The sequence below is a fragment of the Ochotona curzoniae genome, unplaced genomic scaffold (genome assembly GCF_017591425.1).
Source record: "Ochotona curzoniae isolate NIBS_2020 unplaced genomic scaffold, NIBS_Ocur_1.0 contig_2688, whole genome shotgun sequence".
NCBI classification, from domain to species: Eukaryota; Metazoa; Chordata; class Mammalia; order Lagomorpha; family Ochotonidae; genus Ochotona; species Ochotona curzoniae.
In genome coordinates this window covers 24,401,345-24,426,623 of record NW_024465553.1, presented here as the reverse complement: position 1 = coordinate 24,426,623, position 25,279 = coordinate 24,401,345, and the positions used below count along the sequence as shown (strand labels likewise).

The 25,279-nt window shown below is 46.6% G+C and overlaps 1 protein-coding gene across 1 annotated transcript in view; it reads left to right on the top strand.

Annotated features, from left to right (window-relative positions):
* The window catches only part of SYNE2 (spectrin repeat containing nuclear envelope protein 2), a 309,068-nt gene that overhangs the window by 251,797 nt on the left and 31,992 nt on the right, over window positions 1–25,279 (top strand). Inside the window, exons 94-100 of the mRNA XM_040975466.1 lie at window positions 352–446; window positions 867–1,101; window positions 3,888–4,082; window positions 6,347–6,472; window positions 11,162–11,317; window positions 14,417–14,575; window positions 16,277–16,443. Coding sequence (XP_040831400.1) covers window positions 352–446; window positions 867–1,101; window positions 3,888–4,082; window positions 6,347–6,472; window positions 11,162–11,317; window positions 14,417–14,575; window positions 16,277–16,443 — 1,133 coding nt within the window. The remainder of the gene's footprint in view (window positions 1–351; window positions 447–866; window positions 1,102–3,887; window positions 4,083–6,346; window positions 6,473–11,161; window positions 11,318–14,416; window positions 14,576–16,276; window positions 16,444–25,279) is intronic.

The window sequence follows — 25,279 nt, the reverse complement described above, 5'->3', positions numbered from 1 at the left end:
CAAGTAACTTATTGAACCTCTTATTCCTTAGTATTCTCTTCTTCAAATGGACATACTAACAGTGCTTGAGTCCTACATTGGAGAAATAAGTGACACACCGTGTGTGTTTTACACGGCAGTGTAACTGCCTATGTGTGCCTTTGGGCGTGGTGAGAGCTGTTTGATATCCACAAATGATGCTGATGGGATGGCTGAACATTTTTTTACAGTTGGGCTCAAGCATTTCGAAAATTTGAAAGTTGATCATCTCCCATATCCTCAGAAAGCTTAGATTTCATCAAATGTGTAAGTTCCAAATTCATGAAAGATGCATTCGCCGAGCTGATGGCTTCTGTCTTGTCTCCTGTGCAGATGTTAGAAGCCGAGGTGTCTGTACACCAGACAGTGGCTGATACTTACATCACTCAGGCCTTACAACTGCTGGACACAGCGGAAGTCAGGAGGAGGTAAGCTTTCTGGGACTTGGGACTGTTGTGGCCCAGGAGTTGAGGCAAGAGTCCGAGCACAAATGGGAACTCTCTCTCTCACCGACTCTACTCTCTAATTGATTAATAGACAAAATAAATAAATAAATAAATAAAACAAAGAGGCTCCAGCTTGCTTGAAAACATGGTTTTCATGCGTGCTGCAAAATGCCAGCTAATGTGGCATTTTAAACCCTTCTAAACCCGCCCACTAGCCCACGAACTGCCCATGTGGTAAGCTCCCTATCACGTTTAAGCCGACTGGTTTTAAGACTGGTTTTTCCTGCATGTAAATTGTGCCCATCGAGACTAAATCTGATCTCCCATTATCCATCTACTGTTATTTTTTTTTCACTCTACATTGATACCAGGATTCTCTAACCATCTCTTTCTTTCCCTCAGGCCTGAATTTGTTTCAGAATTCTCGGAGCTGGTGGACCGCTGGCAGCGAGCTGCCCAAGGTGTCCGGGAGAGGAAGCGTGAGGTGGAGGGGCTGCTGCGCCAGTGGCAATACTTCACAACCTCCACAGAGGGCTTGCTCCGCTTCCTTGCCGACACCGGCCACCTGCTGTCTGCCCTGGAGGGACAGGACTGCTACAGCCTCTGCCGAGCCAGGAGTCTGATCCAGGAGCTGAAGGTACTGCAGGCCCAGCAGCAGCGTGGGAACCTCAGGGTGGTGGTTACGGGCAAGATTTCCTTCATCTCAGGTTGACGTTTGCTATGATGCCGTGATCCAGCTGCACTTTCTCCAATGAAAGGCCAGCAGAGTGGGGTCCGTACACCCCACAGCATGGTCCCTGACCTGTCAGGGTCAGTAACAATATTTTATCCATATCTCCAGGAATAATGAGGCCAGCTTGGGCCTTCGCAGGAAGCAAGGATGGATATAAGGGGTGGAGTTGAGCCTGGAAACCAATCCAGGTCTTAGGAACTGAACCCCTTGAACCATCACTGCAGCCTCCAGGGTCTGCATATGCAGGAAGTGAAAATCAAGAGGCAGAATTGACATGGAATGCAGGCATTGCCAGTGTGGAGGTGGGCATCTTAACTGCCAGGCCTTGTACCCACTCCTCCTGCTCACTCCAATGAGATGTCCGTTTCCCATCTGAAAATTGCCCGATGAGCACAGAGTGAGAGTAGGTGCCTGGGTATATTCCACCGAGCTCTGTGCAGTGCCATCCTGCTGGGATGCTGTGTTTTCCGCATCCACTCCTCCGGTCGAGAATGTTAACCTGCTCCACTCAGGCACTGTGCCAAGATCTGGTCATCTTGTATGGTCTAAGGGAAGAGCCCCCGCTCTCTATAAGATGGTTAGAGTAAGACCAACACAACATCAGTTGGCAGTAAGGCTGGCGTAGGTCATGAAAACAGGGCTGCAGGGGCAGGCACTGGGTCACTGGTTACCAGCTGATAGTCTATATGAGGGTATCTGGTGGGATTCTGGGCTGCAGCCCCTGATCCCAGCTACCTCCGTATGCAGACCCCAGCAGGCAGCAGTGATGACTCGGGTTCCAAGCAGCCACGTGGGAGGCTTGGGCTGGGTGCCCGGCGGTGGCCATCATGGCATCTGGGGAGTGAACCAGAAGATGACAGATCCCTGTCTTTTTCTGTCTCTGCCTCTCAGTCAATAAAACTGCCCCCTTATTTCAGTTTTTAAAATTTGAATTCCTTTTTAACAGATTTGATGGTTTGTAGGTAACATAGTGACCCTCCCTCCCTCCCTGCCTACTTCCTTTGTCTCTGTTTTTGAGATAACATATCTTCAGTTTATATTATACTAAAAGGCTTATTATTTCACAAAGTTTAACAAGTGAAAAGCAAAAAGGTCCTAGTTAGCTGGGAATGTAGACAATAGCTCTAGACAATAATAGAACATTGAAATGACCATCTCGTCCATGTCCAACATATTTTATAATTATGCCAGATCACTAAATCTATACTGGTATACCATCCCCAGCCATTAGTTTGACAAAGATGTCAAACAATTCCACAAAAAGCACGTTTGCAGCTGTGCTGCCTCAGGCATCTCTTTAATACACTGTAGCTGTTCTGTTAGTACACTTGGTCTTACGAAGCAATTGGCTAGCCTATTAGTGCACATCTTTTTTTTTTAAGATTTATTTTATTTTTATTGGAAAGGCAGATATAGAGAGAGGAGAGACAGAGAGGTAGATCTTCTGTCCGATGATTCACTCCCCAAGTGAGCGCAAGGGTCGATGCTATGCCGATCCGAAGCCAGGAGCCTCTTCCGGGTCTCCCACATGGGTGCAGAGTCCCAAAGCTTTGGGCCGTCCTCGACTGCTTTCCCAGGCCACAGGCAGGGAGCTGGAAGGGAAGCGGGGCCACCAGGATTAGAACCGGCGCCCGTATGGGATCCCGGGCATGCAAGGCGAAGACCTTAACCACTGTGCCACCGCGCCAAGCCCATTGTGCACATCTTGATGTACGTGTTTATATACCCAAAAATAAACTTAACCGTATACTTTCTTGTTTTAGCTTTTTTTTATTCTCACCTTTTTTTTTTTTAAAGTTTTTAAAAGTTTATTTGAAAAAGTGGGTAGGGCAGAGAGATCTTGTTCATTCCACAAATACGCACAACAGCCAGCATTGGCCACACCACAGCCAGGGGCCAGGAACTCCAACTACATCCCCATGTGGGTTGTAGGAATCCAAGTACTTGAGCCATCCTCTGCTGCCTCCCAAGAACATTAGTATGGAAGTGGATTGGAAGTGTGGAGTAGGGCCCGGCGTGGTGGCTTAGCGGCTAAAGCTTTATATATATATATATGCACCAGTTCTAATCCCAACAACCCCAGTTCCCAACCAGCTCACTGCTTGTGGCCTGGAAAAAGCAGTAGAGAATGGCTCAAAGCCTTGGGCCCCTGCACCCATGTAGGAGACCCTAAAGAGGCTCTGGGCTTCTGGCTCCTGGCTTCAGATCGGTGCAGCATCAGCTGTTGTGGTCACTTGAGGAGTGAATCAACGGACGGAAGATCATCATCTTTGTCTCTCCTCTCTCTATATCTGACTTTCCAATAAAAGTAGATAAATCTTTAAAAAAAAAAATGTGGAGCAGCCTGGATGCTATTTGGACATCCCAAGCACTGGGCTACAGTGCCCACCCTCGTTCTCTCCTTTTATATATTTGTTTGCCATAATGTGCACATTCTATGCTGAAGAGCCAGGAGGAAGTTGACGCTTGTACCATAACCGCTGATATAAATGAGAATTTTCAGTCTCAGTTGATAGTATCCTGTGTGTTCTGTGGAAAGCATTCCTTTGATATGAATGAATGTATATGTGTATATTCTGGACAGAATTATTTAGGGTTTAAGAAAAGCTGCGAACGTACAACTATCCAGCGTCATTTTAAAAAGCAAAGGCTTAAACACATTTTAAAGCTTCAACTTTTTTTTTTTTTAGAACAAAGAAATCCATTTTCAGAGATGGAAAACCACCTACGCACTAACGCTGGAAGCTGGAGACAAGCTGAAGAACATAAGTAACCTGGCAACGAAGGGGTCGGTGGACAGGAGCCTGAGTCAGCTGCGGACCAGCTGGGAGGACACAGCGCTCCGCCTCGGGGAGGCGGGCAAGCAGCTCCAGGGCATGGTGCAGGTAACGCATGCCACCCACTTCTCCACTCAAGTACTCAGATAGGCGGGGTCTTCCAAAACTTTGTGGAAAAACAGGATTAGAAGATAAGTTTATTGGGTTGCAGAAAAATGTCTAAAGTGTGCAAATTCTGTTCAGAATAGGCATTTCCAGGAATTTTTTTGAAACACTGTCCGCTCCCACACAGTACATGATTTTGGCTTGCTATGTGAAAATGAGAGTGATATTGTCATTTTCCGGTCATGATACTGTCAATTTTCCGAGCAACCTCAGTCCGACTAATCTATGTCTTATCAGTTGCCTAAAGATAGTAAAAGAACCATATAACCTTGCAGAAGCTCAGTGTTAAGTATATAATGGTTCTATTAATGTACTGACTTAGGCAGCTGTAAATGTAATCATATCCGATGAAAATTCAATGCACTAATTTAATATTCCACATGTAGTCTGTCCGTGGGTATAAGATGTGAAAATAAGCAAATTCTTCACTTTTCTGCTTTCATTAGAGAATGTACTTCTGCACAAAAGAGAATTGTCCGTCTAATTTCCGATTATACTTTCTTTTTAAGATTTATTAGGAAAAAAAAAGAGTTATTTGTTTTTATTGGAAAGTCAGATATACAGAGAGGAAGATCTTCCATCCACTGATTCATTCCCCAAGTGGCTACAATGGCTGGAGCTGCGCCGATCCAAAGCCAGGAGCAAGGAGCCCTCTTCCGGGTCTCCCACGCAGGTGCAGGGTTCCAAGGCTTTGGGCCGTCCTCCACTGCTTTCCCAGGCCACAAGCAGGGAGCTGAATGGGAAGCGGGGGCTGCCAGGATTAGAACCGGCACCCATATGGGATCCTGGCATGTGCAAAGCAAGGACCCCAGCCATGAGGCTACCGTACCAGGTCCAATTTCCAATTATACTTTTACGAACTGCTGTGATTTGTTCTGAGTCTGTCTTGGGTTAAGTCACCATTATATTGTTGGCTTAAAATGCCAAGCTGTTCTCTAGGACCCTGAGTTGCTCTCTGCCTTTGGCCTTCTACTGTGCATTTGGAATTCTGACATGTTGTGTTCTTTTTGTTTTGTTTTGTTTTTTCTCTCTCCTTAAGGTTAAGTTGTTTTTTCCTTTTTTTTGTTCTCTGAGCTTACCTACTCCTAATCACTCACTCTCTTCTCATCTTTAAGTGGTCCAAACTAAATCAGTAGGCTTTCCAGAAATGCTTTCTTAAATTTAAAGTACTTGCACATGCTAACTTAGGGCCTGGGCATCGACTGCGAACAAAATACCCGAGTTTCACTTGGTGGCTGGGATATGTGGAAAGCCATCGACTGGCAGGTGCTTGCTGAACATCTGCCGTGTTTGTAAATGCAGATGGCAACTTATAGGAGAGGCCGGGGCTCACAGTTTTGCTTCTCTGGATTCTGTTTCTTGGCAAATGGCCTCTCCTTAAGCGAGGTGTTGACACAGGCTTGGACCAACTCAAGTGTGTTTAGATGTATTGGAGACAAGTATTTTACTTTATATTTGTTACTTTCAGTAAGCCTAGGAATAGAAATTCATCAATCCTGGTAAATATAGGCACTTGAGAATACAAAAATGTGAGGTTTGTGGCAAACAGATGGTAAGACTTTTAAACTCGTATCCTTGGGCCAGGCAGTGGTCTCTGAGGCCCAGGGTACCATTTTAAGTATGATAGTAACACTTGTTGTCTTCTGAGGTTATACTTGCGTTTCATCAAGTTGAAAAGGCTTTGTAAACCATCCAGTGCTGTAAGCAGAAAACTGCTCTCAGAATGGTGAGGAGTGGAAACTGAAGGCCAGACATATAAGTGTTACTAAGTCCACAGTGGCGTGACAATACACACACACAAAAAGAGGAAATTGGTCAATGGCTTTTGCCTTGTAATGCTACCATAGCATATGCCCAAGCCTGTGGATACTCAAGGTTTGTCCTTTGCATGGCCTTTTGGGTAAAAATGTTTCCACACCTAAAGCCGGAAGCAGCTTGAGGGATTGGGGATTGGGTAGGGAAAGAAGGAGGAATATTCCCAAGCAAAGGCCAGAGTAGTGCTTGAAACGAGCCCAGACTGCGCTGTGCAGAGGCCCGGAGTCATAGTGTGTCCCAGCTGCCCTTGCAGAACACGACATGTCGGAGACAAGGCCCCAGATTGCTTTGTGAGGTACCAAAACGCACTAAAAGTAGAAAGATTGTGTGGCTTAAACAAGGCATCGTTAAAAGCCAAGTCCTGACTGGTTTTAACATTTGTGTTCCAACAGACCTGGGAGCAGTGTGCAAAGAAAATGCAGGAGTTGAAAAGCAGGTTGCAAGTTTGCAAGGCACAGAGCAGCAGCCCCCTTCCTGAACTTCATGAAGATCTCCAGAAAGAGAAAGAGCGCGTTAAGGTACTGGAACCCCCACACGTGCCTGGGGCACCCCTTGGCTGCGTTCTGAGTGCCTCGAGTGTGCAGCGCTTGCCTTTCTCATTCTTTGCTAAAACTGAGTTGTCGTGTTCAGTTGGAAAACATTGGCCCTGTCTTCCAATGCCGCCTCCTGAACCAAAAGAACTGGAACCAGTGCTTGTCATAATCCCTGTGTGGCGATGACCAAGGCTTTCACAACAATCCACTGCTTGGGGTCTTGGGGCTTCCTCCTTCGGGTTTTTCTTTCCAACTGTTCCTCTCCTGTGAACTAAGATGAGGCTTCTCAAGTTACTTTAGAAGCTGTCCTGGGGCAGATGTTTCACCCAGCAATTAAGATGCTGGCCCCCTACAAGCAAGTGTTGGAGATTGGAATGCCTTCCCTCACCCCAGTCCCTTTTCCTGAATCACACGTGGGGAAGAGGCAGGGATCACTGAGTCACTGGGTCCCTTCCAGCCGCTGGGAGAGCTGGGATGAGGTTTTGGCGTTCAGTGCCAAGACACACGGAGAGCAGACCAGTAGGTGAGAACGATCTCAAATGTGCCTCTCTGTCTTTCCTTCTATGCCCTTCTCTGTCTCTTTCCCCGCAAATAAATTTAGAAATTAAGTTTTTAAAAGGTAAGTTTATTCTAGTGCAAAATAAAATTTAATTTTTGCAGTTTTTTTTTTCCATTATATGCATTTTCTCTTGAGAATTTTTTTTAAAAGATCTCGTGTAAGTCCCTTCCATAGTCAAGGTTATCAGACTTTCTTTGAATTAAAAAAAATATATATTCATTTATTTGCCAGGCATAGCAACATAGAGAGAAGGAGAAGGGTAGGGAAGAAGAGATCCTCCGTCCCCTGGTTCGCTCCACAAGTGGCTGAAAAGGTGGGGCTAGTCCAGGCCAAAGCCAGGAGCCAGAAACTCCATCCGGGTCTCCCGAGTGCTAGGAAGGGGCCAGGGTACTTGAATCTGGTTCTGCCAGGTACGTTGGCAGGGGATGATCTGAAGCTGAGCAATTGGGATGCCTGTGTCACAAGCAGTGGCTTACCCTACTGAGCCACAGCACCAGCCTCCAGACTTTCAGTCTCAAACATTGCCAGTCTGGGGGGTGTCAGTAGTGCTGTGCAGTTTCCGAGTCAGCTGAGCTGTTCTTCATGGTAGTGGTTCTGTTAGCTTTGCCTCTCTGTGAGCTGTCATTTCCTCTATTCATTCTTCTATTAAACTTTCTGTGTTTTCCCCTCGAAGGAACTCCTGATCTGTTCTACATATGCCGCTGAGACATTGCAAGGGTTTCTCACCAAGAGGTGGTTTTTTCTTTTTTTCATAGTGTCCTTGGCTGAGCAAAATGTGTTTTTTTTTTTTAATTATCTTAATGCAGGTGAATTTCTCAGTGGTTTCCTGTGTGATTGTACATTGCTTTTGTGGGAAATCTCCGTAACTTACATTTCCTTCTGAGTTTTCAAGTGTTCATTTTATATTCATACCATTGTGTGCGGAAGAAGTGACTTTGCATGTTTTAAGTGAAGACCCATTTTAAACTTCTATTCATATGAGTAACCAGATTTCCTGGTGCTTGTTTAGTAAATAATCTGGTGTTACATGTCACCATCTTGCCCCCTGCATGTCGTTTGAGCCCTTAGTTTTTCAGTTAACGTTTATGAAAATTTTATAGCTCTTGACCCCATACAAGAATATCCCAGAAACTTTATGGAGAATGGAATTAAAGGATCAGTTTATCTTGGCGAAAAAATTTTGAAAACCACGTAGAGAGGAATCTTTGGAAATTTCCTAAAAATTTTGTCCTGTGAAAAATGTATGCATACATTTTACAGAAACCTTGCAACAAAATAAATTCATCTAACTCCATTTTCCACAAAGCCGTTTGGGAGTGTTCCTGTACTGCCGAATTGCTTTGCTTTTGGACATCAGCATGCTGGCAGCTGAGGCCTGAACTCTGCTCTGGGCAGCCTGGGAGGTGTTGGGCATGCCTCGGTGTTGTCGCAGTCTTCGCTGGCACACAGCTGATGTCTGATCTACTGGAACGATGTGTTAGCTGAATAACTAGGCCGCGCACATCGGTGGCATGTGTAATACGGCCTGGGTAACATGGTGAGCCTAAGAGGAGAAGACAGATGAGCTGAGCGAGCAGAGCGTGAACGAAGAGACCCTCGCCCTGTCCTGTGACTCGGGGAAGGCTCCTCTGAGCCACTGATCCCCCTGATGCCTGCAGTCAGACATTCTTTGGTGAAAGTTACTCATATGTCTTATAAGACCGATAGCGTGAAGGAGCTGGCAGCATTCCAGGTCAATCAATAAAAATGTAAATTAAAAAATCACCAGGGATCATTTCACATGTTGAACTCACCCCTGCTAAAATGTAGAACTCCAGGCTGAAAAAAAAAATGTGGAAAAAGACAGTCATTCCTTTCACGATGTGATTTGGCAATGTGTATTTATGCTCACTGAAAGTTTTCCTCCACAGTGCCCATTTGGGAACTCTCTGTCCCTTTCAGCTGGTAAGTTTCCACACTGACTTGATTTAGCCCAGAATGTAGATGGTTGAAGGAGTTGGAGCTTGCATCTCTTGAAGCAGGGCTCTGGCCAGGCCCCACTTCCTGGGCCCTGGCTGGGAAACACCACGGAGGGCTCATAAAGTTTATAGCAAATGCATGTTGGGAACAAGCCGTGCTTGGAGTTCAAATTCCAGGGGAAGGGACCCAGAACAAGCTGTTGTCTGAGCTCATTCCAGGGCAGAAGGGCGTGTCCAGGCTGCCCACACCATCTACTCTACAGGAATCAGACTGGAAGAAGCGTGACAGGACCTGGAAATGTCACAGAGTGATTGCTCTTCTGCCACTGGTGTTGTTTCTGCTTTTTAAATTTCAAGTATTATTTGAAAGGCAGAGAGAGAATTTGAGAAAGCAGTCCTTCACTGGTTCACGTGCCAGATACCCACCAGCCTGCCTGGGCCAGACCAAGAGCTGCATCCTGTTCTCCCACGTAAGCGGCACTGGCCCAAGCACTCAGGCAGTCTCTCACCACCTTCTCAAGTGCATTTAGTAGGAAGGTGGGTCAGAAGTGGGACTTGAACTGGCACACCAGTATGAGAGGCAGGTGTCTGAAGCTCAACCTACTGTGCCACCAATAACGCTTGTCCTTTGGTGTTAACTCTGTGCCACCTTTAGAAAGAAAGAGTTCTCTGGGCCGTTTTATTAAGGGTAATTTCTTGCCAGCCAGTTGTAAAATCATGCCATTGTGGCTTTTAGAGCTCTTAGCGTCAGAATTAACACATTTTTACTGTGGCTGCCCCCTAGACTGATTTCTGGTGTAAATGGCGTAGTGAGAGGGTACTACAATAAGTTTCTAGAGAAAATGGGCTTTTTAAAAAAAAAATCAGTGTATTTGTATGCAAGAAATGTTGAGATCTCTGCGTGGGTCTCTCTGCATGTGTGTTTCCCAGGAACTTTCTGAAAACCTTTGAGACTTTTAGGTCCCAGCTCTCAACAGGGCGTGGGGACCTTTTACAAAGTGCTGAGAGGTGAGGAAGGGTACGGGCGTGAAAACCTGAAGGATTCCTCAGTAGGGCCTTCCCTTGTCCTTCTCCTACTGTGAAAGTTATTTTCTTGATCACCCCAAAAGTAGTAGTTTCAGTTTGACAAATGCTTTACAACTTAAATGGATGGAAATGGAGACCACATCATGAGAAGCGAAATACGTCAGACCCAGAATGACAAATAACGTACGTTTTCTCTAATTGGTGGAAGCTAATGTATAGAGAACCTAAAAACTGCGTGGGTGTCAAATCACTTGAAATATTGATGTTGCTTTGCTGAAACATACCACGTACGTGACAGTATACCCTTCTTTCTCCGTAGTAGGATTATTTGTTATAAATCCCTGGTTTTGTGACATTAATACCTGTTTTCAAGAAAAAAATAATTTGTATATGTCAAAGTGTCGGAAACTAACTTTTAAAACTACAGAAACAATCTAATCATAAAGGGATGGTGGGGGAGCCAGCTGCTTCCACAGCCAGAGGCAACGGGCTGCTAATGCGTCCTTGCTAATTATGTTTGGGAACAGCTCCTTTCTCCCTCCCATCATACTCATCCTTCCGGGGAGTTTGCTAGCATTCATTTCCTTGGAGCAGAGGCTGTGTTGGTACTTTTCACAGGAGCACTGATGTGTTTACAAATGAGAAAATTAGGCTGTGTGTAATGGGTACTTGTGAAACCGTGGAGTTAAAAGATGTGTTGACTGTGGTGCAAGTCCTTCGTGGCACTCCGTGTGAAGCTTTTGTCATCAGACACATTTTCCATGAACTTTTCTACGACCACCCCAGTGCAGCCTATCTGTTTCAGGCTTTTAAAATAAATGCATGCAAGAATTTTTATTAGACTGCACATATGCTAAACACCAGTGTCTGTGGTGATTTTTAGCTAGGATCATATAAACATCAGAATAAAGGAATTTGAGCCGATGTGAATGTGGGAACGAAGGTGGCAAGGAGTTTGCCTTTGAGAAAAAGGGTGGTAACGGACCGACCAACCAGGACTGCAGGCGCTGCCTAGTCCCGTGCGAGGTCCCTCCCCCTTTCCAGACCTTCCCTCCCCCAGAGTCTAATCAAACACTTAGCGCTCAGGTTCGCGGACCACAGCAGCCCCAGTGAAGTTGTGTTTCCCTGCAGGATCTGGAGAAGACCCTGGCAAGCTGGACTCAGCCCTGGCGAGAGCTTGAGGCCATGAAGGCGGACGTGAGCCGGCGCGCCCTGGCAGACGACGCGATGGTGCTGAGCGAGCAGATGGAGCACTTGCACAGACAATGGGACGATCTCTGCCTGCGAGTAAGTCAGCCCACTGCTGGGCGCTGATGGAGCTGGTCCTGAGAGCAAGCAGGACACAGCGGGAGAGGAGCTTGACTGTCCTGGACCCAGGAGGCCCCCTGCAGCAGCAGGACGCCCCTGCCCACCCCGCCTCCTCCCGGGCACCTGGATTAGCTAAGTGGACCCTTTTGTTTCTGAAGGACTAAGCGCAGCCACACCGCAAATTTGCAGAATGTTTGTGAACAAGTACCCTAAGTTGCACCAGCAGTTGTAAGGGTGAACAGAAGCGTGACCTGCGCTGGGGGAGGACGGGGGAGAACTTGGACGATAGTTGGAATGGGGAAGATCTATTCCCTAGCTGGCTGCTGGAGCACCTAACAGCAGGAGGCTCACTTATGCCCACAGGCCGGTGGGCATTCCCGGGAGAACTCTGCCCTCACCGGGGTGTCTCCTGGGGCTGGTCGATGATGAGCTGCTAAGCGGCCCAGCATTTCAGCTGACGGACTCTGCTTCCTAGCAGCACAGATGTGGCTAGGTTCTGATGCTGTACCTGCTGGAGTCAGGATCCGGAAAGGCATCAAAGGAATCCAGGCATCTTAAAGACCTTTGTTTTAAGAACGCATACTTTTCAGGGAGATTAATCCCCTAATCTCATTTGAAGGCCTCAAAAAGTTTGCACTTCAGGCATTGTTGACTGCATTCGGAGCATTGTTTTTTTTTAATACCTGTAGTCATGTGATTCCCGTAGGACTTGTTGAACGTGTTTTAAACAAACACTTGTTTTTTTCCCCCATATTCATATTAAATGTTCACTGTTCAGTTGGGTTTTAAATGTCCCTTTAAAGTTGAGAGGAAATGTTTAGGATCCGTGAACAAAAAGGATCCTGGGAGGTGAGGTAGACGCCACACAGACTGGGGCCCACATGGTCCTAATTGTTTCCATCAGGAACTCCATAGAGGGAAGCCGTGGAAAACGCCAGGGTTTTTTGAAAACTAAGATAAATAGATGCCTGGAGGAATGTAAACACAAAGCTTGGGTTTTTTTCTCCCCTCAGGGATAGTTTTTCAATCCTTTTTAATACATTGGCTGGGAGGATGTATAAGTATTGGGGTTCTTTGCTTTGTTCTAAAAACAATAGAAGGTTTTGTTGAATGTAGCAGGAGAATCTTAGTGAATTTGACTTGGTTTCCCCATCTGTTGAATGAGCTGTTAAGAACTTTTAGCTAACTGATGCCCATTTGCGTGCGTGCACACACACACACACACACACACACACACACTTACACACATACATACACACACATGTACACACACTTTTATCTCAGGTTTTAAAGATTTTCAAGGCCTCGGAATCCTTTGGTACATGTAAGGGGCTGATGTGCCTTGCTTAAACCTTTGCATTTATTTTTTTTAAAGATTTTAATTATGTGAAAGGCTGACAAACAGGGACAGTGGGAGAAGCTGAGGAAGAAATCTTCCACTGGGGCTGGTGCGGTGGCCTAGCCAGCTAATTCTGTAGCTATAGTGCTGACATCCCATATGGTACCAGTTCAAGTCTGAATGCTCCACTTCCATTCCAGCTCCTTGCTCTTAATCTGGGAAAGCAGTGGAGGATGGCCCAAGCCCTTGGGCCCCTGCACCCAGGGTGGGAGGTCCAAAAGAAGCTTCTGGCTCCTGGCTCTGGACAAGCTCAGCTATAACTATTGCAGTAATTTGGAGAGTGAACCAATAGAAGGGAAATCTCTCTCTCTCTCCGTAAATCCACCTAGCAAATAAAAATAAATCTTAAAACAAAAATCTTCCATTAATTGGGTCAGAAGGCCACAACGGCCCAGGCTGGGCCAGGCCGACCCAGGAGCCTGGAACTCCATCAAGGTCTCCTTTGTCAGTGGCTGAGCTCCAAGTACTTGGCGATCCTCTCTTCTTCCCAGGCGCCTTAGCCGGGAGCTGAATTGGAAGTGGAGCAGCCGGCACTCATAGTTGAGCTCCAGTGTGGGATACCGGCCCTGCAAATGAGGGATGGCCTGTCCCCCTGTGCCATGTGCTGGCCTCAGGGCAGCACAACTGAACCCTGAAAGAGGAGGAATCTTTGTTGGTGTCTACTTAAGAGTTTCTAATGTTTAATGGAGTGTTTGGAGTTGGCCTGCCTATGGCAGATGAGTTTTGATAACATTCCGTTCATTTCTACCCAAAAGCCATGGTGGGCAATGCAGGGTGGACTATGTGAATGATGGGCATGGCTTTTTCTTGGCTTGCTTAGCTCTGATGCAACGTAAGAATATTTAATTGACTTATTTTTCCTGGCTCATTTGCTTGGTCTGTGTTTGACTTATAATGTGATCTAGGTTATAATTTTTAAATAGATAAGACATTGGCCTCATGTAGGTATAAGGAGTTCATTCAGTTTTTTAAAAAGATTTGTTTGAAAGGCACAGAGGGGGGAAGCAAGACAGAGTGAGAGAGAAAAGGGGAGGATACGGAGATCTGCTCTCTGGCTCACTGCCTGAATGGGCACAGTGCTAGTGCTGGGCCGGACCAAAGCTAGCAATCAGGAGCTGCTTCCAGGTCTCCCACGTGGGTGCAGGGTCCCAAGCACTTGGGCAATCCTCCGCTGCTTTCCCAGGCACGTTAGCAGAGAGCACTTTAACTGGTGCCCACATGGGATGTTAACATCACAGGAAATAGCTTGACCCACTACACCACCACACTGACCTTGGATTTCATTAATTTTTTAAAAGGGAAAGGATTTAACTGTTAAAATTGCTACAACGAATGATTAATAAAAGGGCAACTAACAAACAGTGTGAGTGGTAGCTGATATTCATCCAACTTTTCCTGTTTTCATTTTGTATGTAACTTGACTGTGGTCGGTGACTATCAGGTGAAGTGTTATTCTTTCAGGTACCCCTCATGGGTAGTCTTTCGCTGCTTTTTTGTGGCATTTGTCAAAGATGCAAGGACTAGCTGTTGATATTAAACCTTAGGTTTTCAAGGAGGAAAAAAATAGACTTAGGTCTTAAGCTACTGATTAAAATGAAATTTGTGACCTTTCTGATGGGCAAGAGAGAGAGAGAAAGGAGCTTTCCTCCCTGGCTGCCCGGATACATTTTCCTCCTTAGGTGGCCATGCGCAAGCAGGAGATTGAAGACAGACTCAATTCGTGGATCCTCTTCAATGAGAAGAATAAGGAGTTATGTGCCTGGCTGGTGCAGATGGAGAACAAAGTGCTGCAGACAGCGGACATTAGCATCGAGGAGATGATTGACAAGTTACAGAAGGTGAGTGGGGGGCTGTCCACGTGAATGCCATTCTATCTCCTATGAATTCTCTGCTCCCTCCCCGTCAGGCACCCGGAGCCACGTGTTATAGGTGTGTTTCCAGGAACGCCTCAGCATCTTGAAGGGACTTTCTGTTTGATCCCTCCGAGGTGAAAGTTGGAAACGTTTCAGAGAGATGGGGAGCTGTGAGGTCGCTTGAGGTGGGGCCTGCATTCCATCTCCCAGCTCCAGGTCCAGCAGAGAAGAGGCTTGTAGCACATTAGGCAGCCTTCATGCTACGGACAAGTCAGGGCCACCCTGGTTTGATTTCTCTAGCTTTTTGTTGTTGTTGGTTGTTGGTTTGATCTTCGTGTGAAAGGGAAGGGGTTGGGGCGAGACAAGGAAATCTCCCTAGATGGCCACAGGAGCTAGAGCTAAGCCAGGTCAAAGCCAGGAGACAAGCACTTCAGCTGTCGTCTGCTGACAGCCACACACGTTAACAGGAAGCTGAGTCACAAGTGCAGGGTAGCTAGGACCAGGACCAGAAGTTATGAGATGAGATGCTGGAGGTGGCTTAACCCACTGTACCATCTGCCTTCCAGTGGTGGTTCAGCATCCCCCCTGCCAAACAGTAAGGCCAATAGCAATGAGGCTTGTCTTTCTGAAATGGCCCCTCATTGCCAGACGGGTGATGACAGAGTTCTTTTTTGATTATAATTTGTATTTGTTGGAAAAACAAGGAGACAGAAACCAAGATAGACACTGAGTTCTATGCCTAGGTTTGCTCTGTGAATGCCTGGAGCGGTGAGGGCTGGGCTAGGCTGAAGCCAGAAGCCACAACCACAATCCAGAATTCAGTCAGGTGTCCCACGTGGATGGCTGGGACCCAAGAACCGGAGCTGTCACCTGCTTGCCTTCCTGGGGTCCACAGGAGCAGGAAGCTGGAATTGGGAGCTGATCTGGGACTTGAACCCATGCATCCCAAGAGACATCTTGTTTATCATTGTTTTCTAAAGATTTATTTATTTCAAAGGCAGAGCTACATAAAGAAGGAAGGGAGAGGGAGAGAGAGATCTTCAATCCACTGGCCCACTCACCAGTTGGCCACCTTGGCCAGAGCCAAGCTACTCTGAAGCCAGAAGCCAGGATCCTTTTCTGGGTCCCCAACATGGGGCAGAGGCCCAGGCAGTTGGGCCATTCTCCACTGTTTTCTCAGGCACACCAGCTAGATCAGATGTGAAGGAGCCAGGATTCAAACTGGCACTCACATGGGATGCCAACCCTGCAGGCAGCAGCAACTTTACCCACTATGCCACAGCATCGGGCTATAAGAGGCATCTTAACCACAGTGCCAGGCACTTGCCTCAATGGGAGCTTACTTGTGACAAACACCACACAGTCCATACTAAGGAACAATTTTAATGATGTTGGACTAATTTATCTTTGCCCACTTTGCCTCAGCCCAGAGAAGACCTCCGTATCATGAGACAGAGGGGCTGTTGAATGAAGGAAGAGACTCCTAGCTTACTCAATATCGGACATTTGCCTAGCGGATGTTGCTGAACGTTTTAGCTAGTCACAAACGAGCTGTGTGCAGGCACATGAGAATTTGTCTTGATTTTTCAAACATTTTCAGAAGTTAATAATGGTGTATATCTGTAACTGGAGAAGAAATGAATTTGGAGAAGTCATTCAGGGTTGATGTGTTGGTGCCTTTGCCAGGACTGCATGGAAGAAATAAACCTGTTTAGTGAAAATAAGTTACGGTTAAAGCAAATGGGGGACCAGCTCATCAAGGCAAGCAACAAGACCCGTGCAGCTGAAATTGACGACAAACTCAACAAAATCAACGACCGTTGGCAACACCTTTTTGATGTCATTGGCTCAAGGTAAGAAATGGCCTAAAGGCTGTTCTTCCCATCCAGCAGTTACTCCTCAGAGCTCTTCTTGCAGCTTTACAAATTTACAAATTAAGAGATGGTTTGGTAAAAGAAAATGAGTCAACATTCTTATTTCAGCATTATAGCAAGAGTGCATTTTAGTATGTCCTGCTTTAATATTTTTCTTCAGCTTATAATTTCACATGAGTCAGATTTGAGGTGCAAAGTGGAATTTTAATGGTATGTTTCGAAACAGCTGGAAAAGGTTTTGAGTATTCCCAACACAAAGAAATGATCAATGTTTGGGGGGAAAAAAAATTCTACAGAATTCCAAGAAGGCAGGAGTCTTTAAAAAGTTCATGGAATATGCATATTATTTAATAAATGCATGGACTTCAAAACTTGTCTGCATCAAAATAAGTATTTTACCCCATTGTCCCTTGAGCTTTTTGAAGTACATTCTTAGAATTCAGAGTAAACAGCGTTCATGAAGGGCGTGGAGATTTCAGAAGTGGTGACGACAGGATAATGGTAATAATGCTGTGACAGATGCGTCTCTTCCCTGTTGACGGAAGACCACGAGTGAACCTGATTCCATCAGCAGGGCCCCTGAGCTGAGTGCTGTGAGAACTGCAGGCAGGCACAGAGTCAATTACATTAATGGGGCATGTGTCTGAGCAGCTGTAAAGCCAAGGGTTTTGAGTGCTCAGCTCATATCTCCCGGGAGCAGGCGGTGGGGATTAGTCTCATAGAAGGGCTGGCTTCCCACATGGTCCCAAGTGAGGGGCTGGGACTCATCACAGCTCCTGGAGTCAGGGAGGGAGACACGGAGGTGACAACCAGCCTACAAGTGATGTGACAAGAAGGCCCATGGGTGCAAATGTGGGAAAGGAAGCTGGCATGATGGTTGGGTAGTGGCAAGGGCTGAGTGTTTATCCTAGGGCTTGGGACAGTGTTTGGGACATGCACATTCTGTATTGGAGGAGCTGGGGTGGAGTCTGACTCTGTTCCCACTCTGAGCTTCCTGCCATTGCACACACGGGGAGGCAGCGAGGACCCTGCCTTCCACATGGGAGCCGTCGGTTATGTTTTCATTCCCTGCTTTTGCATGCTCAGCCCTTGGGAGCACTTGGAGGGTGAACCAGCTGGGAGAAGATTTTGTGTGTGTGTGTTTCTCAAAAGAAAGCAAGAATGTAGGGAAGTGGCTGGAGAATAACTTAATAGGTTATGAATTTCAGCCCAAGACTTGGCTCATTAATAAAATCCAAGTTGTTTAAGTTTTTTTTTTTTCTTTGAGTTCTGTATACACAGAGTCAGCTTCCATTCTCAAGTGGCTGTTTAGCCAGGACTGGGCCAAGCCGAAGCTGGGAGCCTGAAGCTTCTCTCAGGTCACCCACATGGGTACAGGGACCCAAGGAGTTGGGTCATCTTCTCTTGCTTTCCCAGGTCATTACCAGGGACCAGGGAGCTGAATTGGAAGTGGAGCACCTGGGATTCAAACCAGGACCCATATGGGATGCCAGCAGTGCAGGTGGTAGCTTTACCCACTACACCACATTCCTGGTTTCTAACAGTAGAGGGGTCCGCATTTGAAGACCATTCAACATTCCTAGTATGGAAATTATTATCAGGGTGATTGGACTGGCAGAATTTAACTTCTCTTAATGTCAGTTGGGAAGAAAAGTCTGCAGAATTCCATGGCCATTATCTAAGTCAACCTTACGAACTTCCTACTTTATGCCAAAACTTGGACGCACGATTTAACCCCTCCAGCCTCGATTTCCAAGTCTGCAACATGTGCCCAGCTACCCATGTCAGAGGCCGCTGTCCCTGGGAGGATAAACGCTGTGGTCCCTGTTATCACAGCGCTAGCACAATGTGTGGGACCAGGGTTGAGTGAGTGGTTATTTCATTTTTTCACCCCTAAGAATACTCTAGGACTAAGTAGCATCTTTTATGTAAGAGAATCCCTGAGTTGTGTTTAATACTGAGGTTTTTTCCTCCACGAGGTCACTGACGTGATGGCTCTATCCCTTGGGCTTAGAGCAAAGCCTGAGATATTTGAGAAAATGAGCGTGCCAGGGCATAAGAATAAGTTCATTTCTGTTGATGAAGTTTGTGTCTTTGAGGTTCTCATTCTATTCTAAGTCATCTGTCTTGGGCTTCTAATATTAGTCACGGGCATGATGTCACTGGAGCAAAATCCAGCTTATGTGCTTACGCGGAGGCCCGGGGGCCGTCCGTGCCTGTTCGTGGCACATCGCTTGAGAGCTCAACAGTCCGCTTGCTTTCCGCTCTGCAGCTTTGGCTGCCTGTCTTCGGCCAGTTGGTTGGTAAGAAACAGATAAAATAGATTAGATGTTGTCTTTTTTTTTAGGAAACAGCGATTGACTAGGAGTTGAGATAATAGTAACATTTTGACTGCCAGTTCTGTTCTTAACAATATGGATTTTATGAATTCCTCCAGTTATATTTCACTATCTCCCAGTAATGTGGACATCAGTATCCCATTTGACAGATACCCTGAGGACTGAGTTCCTTGCCCGCGGTTGCAGATCTTACCTGTGATACAAATGCAATCTTACCTCAGGCATTGGTGTCCCCTCACTTCTGCCTTAAGACCTATTTGTTTGAAATACTTGACATGAGAGCCTAATTCCTTTAACATCAAGGGGCTTGGGAAGAAATTACTTTTTTTTCCTTTTCTCGAAAGACAGAGTAACAGTAATCTTCCATCTGCTGGCTCACTGCCCCCCAAAATGCCCACAATGGCCAGAGCTAGGCAAGGCCAAAACCATGAGCCTGGAACTCCATCTGGGTCTCCAGCATGGGTGGAAGGGACCCAAGGATCTTAAATGATTATTCACTGCTTCCCAGTAGCAGGCAGCTGGATTGGAAGTGGAGCAGCTGAGATTCAACTGTGTACTCCGGCAATGTGGGCCTCCCGAGTAGAGGCTTAAACACCGCAGCACGGTGCCCACCCCTCCTCCTCTGTTTAAGCAAGGGCCAGGCTGAGACCCATGGCTTGTAATCTAATGGGGGACTACCCTTGATCTGTGTGGGTTGAGACAGCATGCTTGAACCTGTATAGCTCAGCCTTGTACCACATCACCTCCTTGTCTGATCCCTGGCATGGTACAAAGGCATTGCTGTTGGGCAAGTGGGAGTAGGGAGGTGGCACAGCTGCCAAGTTTACATTTGAGCAGTACCAACACAAACTCGCCCTACAAGGTCCCCTGATGGCCTTATTTACCTAAGGAGTCTTGACACCACGTAACCTTTGCCATCCCAGTCACGGTATTCTGTTTTATCCTTGTGGCAGGGGCCAACATCCGCTGTCATCATAAGCTTGGGGGGTGTGGGAATAGCTGTTGGGTGCAGCTGTTGGATGCACTGGTGGAACTGCTGCTTCAGACACTGGCATCCCTCATCGGAGCTCCACAGTTTCCAGTCCTTTGGCCACTGCCAGTTCCAACTTCCTGCTAATGTACACACTGAAATTTAGGCAAACATGGCAAGTGTAACTGGGTCCCCACCACCTACATGGGAGCCTCAGGTTGAGTTTCAGCTCCTGGTTTCAGCCTAGCTCAGACTTGACAGTTGGGGGCATTTGAGGAGTAAACCAACAATGGAATGTCAATCTCTCTCTCTCTCTCTTTCCCTCCCTCCCTCTCTCCCTTCCCCTCAATTGTGCCTTTCAAATAAATAAAAGTAAATATTTTTCAAAAGAAAGGAAAAAAATCACATACAAGGTAATAGTACTGCATGTGCTGCTCTATTCTGCTTTTTACGAAGACAAGAGATTGAACCGTACAAACACAGGTCTTGAGGCCCAATATGGGTACCCAGGGAAGAAATCAGTGTTGGGGATGTTTTTAGTGCCAGGCTCCTCCTGTAAATCATTGTGTTTTCATTCTTGAGACAGTGCTGCATGGTCAGTCTTGGCTTTGCTTCACAGAGGGGGAGGCTGCAGCTCAGGTGAGGGTGTGTAGTGGTGTCAAGAGCAGGTGCAGATCTGTGTAGGGCAGCAACGGAGCCATGTTCCCTCCACCCACTGCTTTCGTAAAGGAAGAACATTGGGCTTCCATGAGTTCTTGGCTTTTTTTTTTTATGGTTTATTTTTGTTGGAAAGGCAGATAAACAGAGAGGAGGAAAGATAGAGAGGAAGATGTTCCGTCTGATGGTTCACTCCCCAAGCAGCTGCAATGGCTGGAGCTGAGCCAATCCGAAGCCAGAAGCCAAGAGCTTCTTCCAGGTCTCCCAAATGGGTACAGCGTCCCAATGCTTTGGGCCGTCCTCAACTACTTTCCCAGGCCACAAGCAGGGAGCTAGATCGGAAGCGGGGCTGCCAGGATTAGAACCAGCACCCATATGAGATCCCAGTGTGTTCAAGGTGAGGACTTTAGCTGCTATGCTATTGTGCCGGGCAGTTCTTGGCTTTTAAAAGTAGTTCATCAGGAGTGGATGTTAGGCCCAGCATTGGAGTACCTGGGTTCGAATCCTAGCTTCACTTTGGATCTAGGTTCCTGTAATGTGCATCCCAGGTGACAAGTGCTGAAGGCTCAAGTGAGTGGTTCCCTGCCATCCACAATGGAACCCAATATGGAATTCTGGGCTCTTAGCTTTAGGCCCAATCCCAGCTACCAGCAACATTTGGGGATGAACCTCTATTTCTGCCTCTCCCACCCTAACCCCTGTGTGTATGTATGTATAAGTGTGGGTATGAGAGAGAAAGACAGAAACAGAGAGCCTGCCTTTCAGATAAATAATGTTTTTAAATGTAGTTTATCAGAGTGTTTCTAAAGTCTGGAACTCATGTAGAATGTGCTATTTAATTGACAGCCGTGGTTGTCAAACACATCAGAATCAGAGCTGATGACACTGTGGGTCACTGGACCCAACCCCGAGTTTCCAGTTCCATAGCTGAAAGGTGCATTTATTTTATATTTTATCTTTGGTTTATGTATTTATTTGAAAGGCAGAGTTACAGAGAAAGAGATCTTCCACCTGACAATTCATTTCCCCCAAATTTCCACAACTGTGAGCTGGTCAATCTGAAGCTAGGAGTCAGGTGCTTCCTCCTGCTCTCCTGAGCCCTTGGGCCACCCTCCAGTGCTTTCCCAGGCCATTATCAAGGAGCTGGCAAGGAAGTGGAGTGGCCAGGATTCCAACCAACATGCTGGCGCCACAGGTAGTGGCTTTATACACTACACCACAATGCCAGCCCTGAGAAAGTGTGTTTCTAATGAGTTCCAGGTATGACTAATGATGCTGGGTTGAGGAACACACTTTGAGAACCCCTCTGCCAGAGTGAGCTGTGGGGTAAAGCAGCATAAGACCGCATCAGCAGTCAGAAACCTGGGGCCTGCCGCTGCATGGGAGCAGGTCTCCTGACCGCAGTGAACCTCTGTTGATGAGCTCCCTTCCCACAAGGAGGTTGTGAGGACTGGGGCCCCAGATGAGAAAGTGGCAGTGCGCCTGAGGTAATAGGGCTGCGACAGAGAGAGCAGGGCACTTAGCCTCAAGCCACTGGCTTCTTTTTTCCTCTCTCTCTCTCTCTCTGCTTGTAAAATATTCTTCACTTTCTTTCAAATCTTTGAAGCAGCCCTAGAGGCTCTGTCTTCTAGAAGAGCCTCATCATGGAGGGCTGGGCCCTCCATCCTCTTGTCTGGTTACCTGGGCCTGGGGAGCTGCTGTGGGAACCCCCGGGAGCACTCCTGAGCCCCTGGGCAGCTTTGGATACTTGGGACATCTGAACTCTTTGGGAAAAAATGCTAATAATTTCACTAACAGGTGCCAATGAAAATGCAAGGGTTTTTATTGTTTTCTTTTGGTGAATGGTACAAGTGCCTAGGAGTCAGTCTGATTTGTTGGCTGGTTGGAAGGAAGGACTGCTAGTCCTCTATTTGTGCGTGCTCATGTGACAGGCGAAGAACCTGTCTTCTAATCCAGGCAGTCTGCTCTTTGGTTTCCTGGTATTGTCGTAGATCATAGATAAACTTTGAAGAGTGACTCAGCAAGACCTGAGTCGAGCAAAAGTGATGACTAGATCTGTCGTTTGTCAGAGCTTCCCATGCGTGCCGTCCTGTTTTGGAGGAAGCAAGGTTAAGCCAATAACAGTTTGGGGACAACTTAGTTGGGTGGCAGACAAAGCTTTACAAAGCTCACTTGCTTAGCACAGACCAAAGCTCCACAGAGAAGCATTGGGGAGCTTGTCCCTTCAGTGGGGCTGGTGCCGCAGAAAAACTCAGCCTGCCTCTTCGGCCTACACTGGTTTGAAAAACCCCCAGAGCTAAACTCTGCCCAACTCCATGTACTGTGTGTCTCAGAACTCCCGTATGAGTTTCATACGTCATGACAGTGGCTGTCATTGGAGGCCTGGGCTCTGTGGCTGCAAGTCAGGCTATGTCTGCAGGGGTTCCCTCAGCAGGGCCTCTTCAGAGACGTGGGGTGGGGAGAGGTTCTTATTAAAAGATCTTCACTGGTTGCACGTGAGAATGATCGCGTGAAGGCACTCAGGGCCTCCAAGTGGAAAGATGGGCCCTGAGAGTGACCAGGACCATAGTCTCTTGGTGTTTCGATCATCAGGTGGAAGGGTGGGGGTTAATTTTTTTTATTCTTATGTGTTGATTCCAAATGATCATTATAGACAAAAGAACATGAACTGCTCTGTTAAATACAAGGGTGTGTGGAAAATGGAATTAAAGGATGAGTGTAGGGACAGGCACGTGGCCCAGTGGTGACCCCACCGGGAGCACCAACATCTGGCTTCCTGCCAGTGCAGACCCCTTGGGCAGTGCAGGTGATGGCTCTGTAGTCAGATCCTTGTCACACACACAGGGTAGCCTTAGATTGATTTCCTGGATTCAGCCTCATTCTAGCCTTGGCTGTGGCAAGCATTTGGGAATGAATTAGTGATGGCAGCTCACCTTCTCTCCTCATGTCATTCGACTTTAGAAAGCTTTTTATAAAATATAAGCTTGGGTGCAAAAATGTTGAAATTCTTGCATATGAAGAATCTTCAGAAATGTCATGAATCAGTAGATATTGGGCACTGCAGTTATGACATCACTTAGAACACCCACGCCCCCTGTTGGATAACCGAGTTCCACTCCTCCCTCTATTCCTGGTCCAACGTTCTGCCAATTTGTATCCCTGGGAGCAAAGGGATGATGGCGCCAGTATTTGGTCCTCACGACCCATTTATATAAAAGACCCAGAAGGAGTTCTGCGATGCTCGCACCAGCCCGGCCTGGCCCTAGCTGATGAAGGCATTTAAGGAGTGAACCAGCTCTCACTGTGCCTTTCGAATAAATAAGCAAAACCTTTTTGAAAATTCCAGAAAATGGATGTTATGAAAAACTTACAGATTTCAGTGTTCTTTGCACTAGAATAAAGATGTCTAAAATAAATGTGTTTATTTTGAAAGTCAAAGTTAGAGGGAGAGACACAAAGAGATCTTCCATCTGCTAGTTCACTCCTCAAATGGCCAGGATGGTCCATGCTGGGCTGAGCTTCTCCCAGGTCTCCATTGTGGGTGTAGGGTCCAGCCTCTTGGACCATCCTCTGCTGCTTTCCCTTGAGTATCCCATTGGGAAAGTGCCCATATGGGATCCCAGCACTTGAAGGAGAAGAATTAGCCCATTGAGACATTGTGCCAGGCCCCAGATTGGGCTTCCTTAAGTGATGTGATGGAGGGCCTTCCTCAAACCTTTAATGATATTTCAGAGAGTTCATGGGATGAAACTAAAAAGATCATTGTGCAAAAATGTCAAAGGCATGCTGGCATTCCCTATAATGTGCATTTTCAATTAAATGAAAGTCATGACTTCAAATGGTGATCCCTTCCAGAATGGGCTTTTGGCTGAGCAGATAAAACTCCCACATTTGCTATTGGAGTGCCTGGACTCAGCGCCTAGCTCCAGATTCTGGTGTGAGCAGAAACGGTTCGAGTCACTGGGTCCCTGCTACCCACATGGGAGACCTGAATGGATTTCTGGGCTCTTGGCTTTGGCCTAGCTAGGTAGTTGAGGAGTTTATCAGCCCAATGGTAATTGTCCATGTCTGTTTCTGTGCCTCATAAAGAAAGAAATTTGGGTGAGCACAATGGCTGAACTGGCTAATCCTCCACCTGCAAGTGCTGGTATCCCATATGGACTCCAGTTTGTGCCCCATCTGCTCCACTTCCCATCCAGCTCCCTGCCTGTGGCCTGGGGAAACAGTGGAAGATGTCCCAGGAGGGCCTTGGAACCCTACACCATCATGGGAGACAAGGAAAGAACCCCTGGCTCCTAGCTTCGGATTGGCTCATCTCCAGCCATTGCAGCCATTGGGGGAGTGAATCAGTGGATGGAAAAAGACGTTTCTTTCTGTCCCCACTTCTCTCTGTAAATCAGCCTTTCAAAGTAAACAGACCTTTGAAAGAAAGAGAGAGAGAGACGTTTGCTGTCTGTTTGCTTTCTTAGTATCAGAAGGACCAAGTCAGTGGCAAGAAATGAAGTATAATTGTCCCATTTTTATCTACCAGCATGCAAAGCTCACCTAACTTATCAGAGTAGTAATTATAAAGTGTTACCATTGAGCCAGGCAACTGTGGAGTGTTTCCCCATCATTACAGAGTGGATAAGGAGCAACCCAGCCTTTTGAACTGAAAAAAAATTCCCTTGACTTTCTTTTGATCTGTGCTTGCTCAGGGTTATTTGGGAATAGCAGCAGAGCTGCTAGTCATGAAGTTGACTTGCTGTGATCTTACCAGGTTGCTTGATTCAATAGACCTGGGATGATTTTCTTTTTAAATTGTATATTTATTCATTAGCAAAGCAGATCAATTGTGCTTCTGTGTACT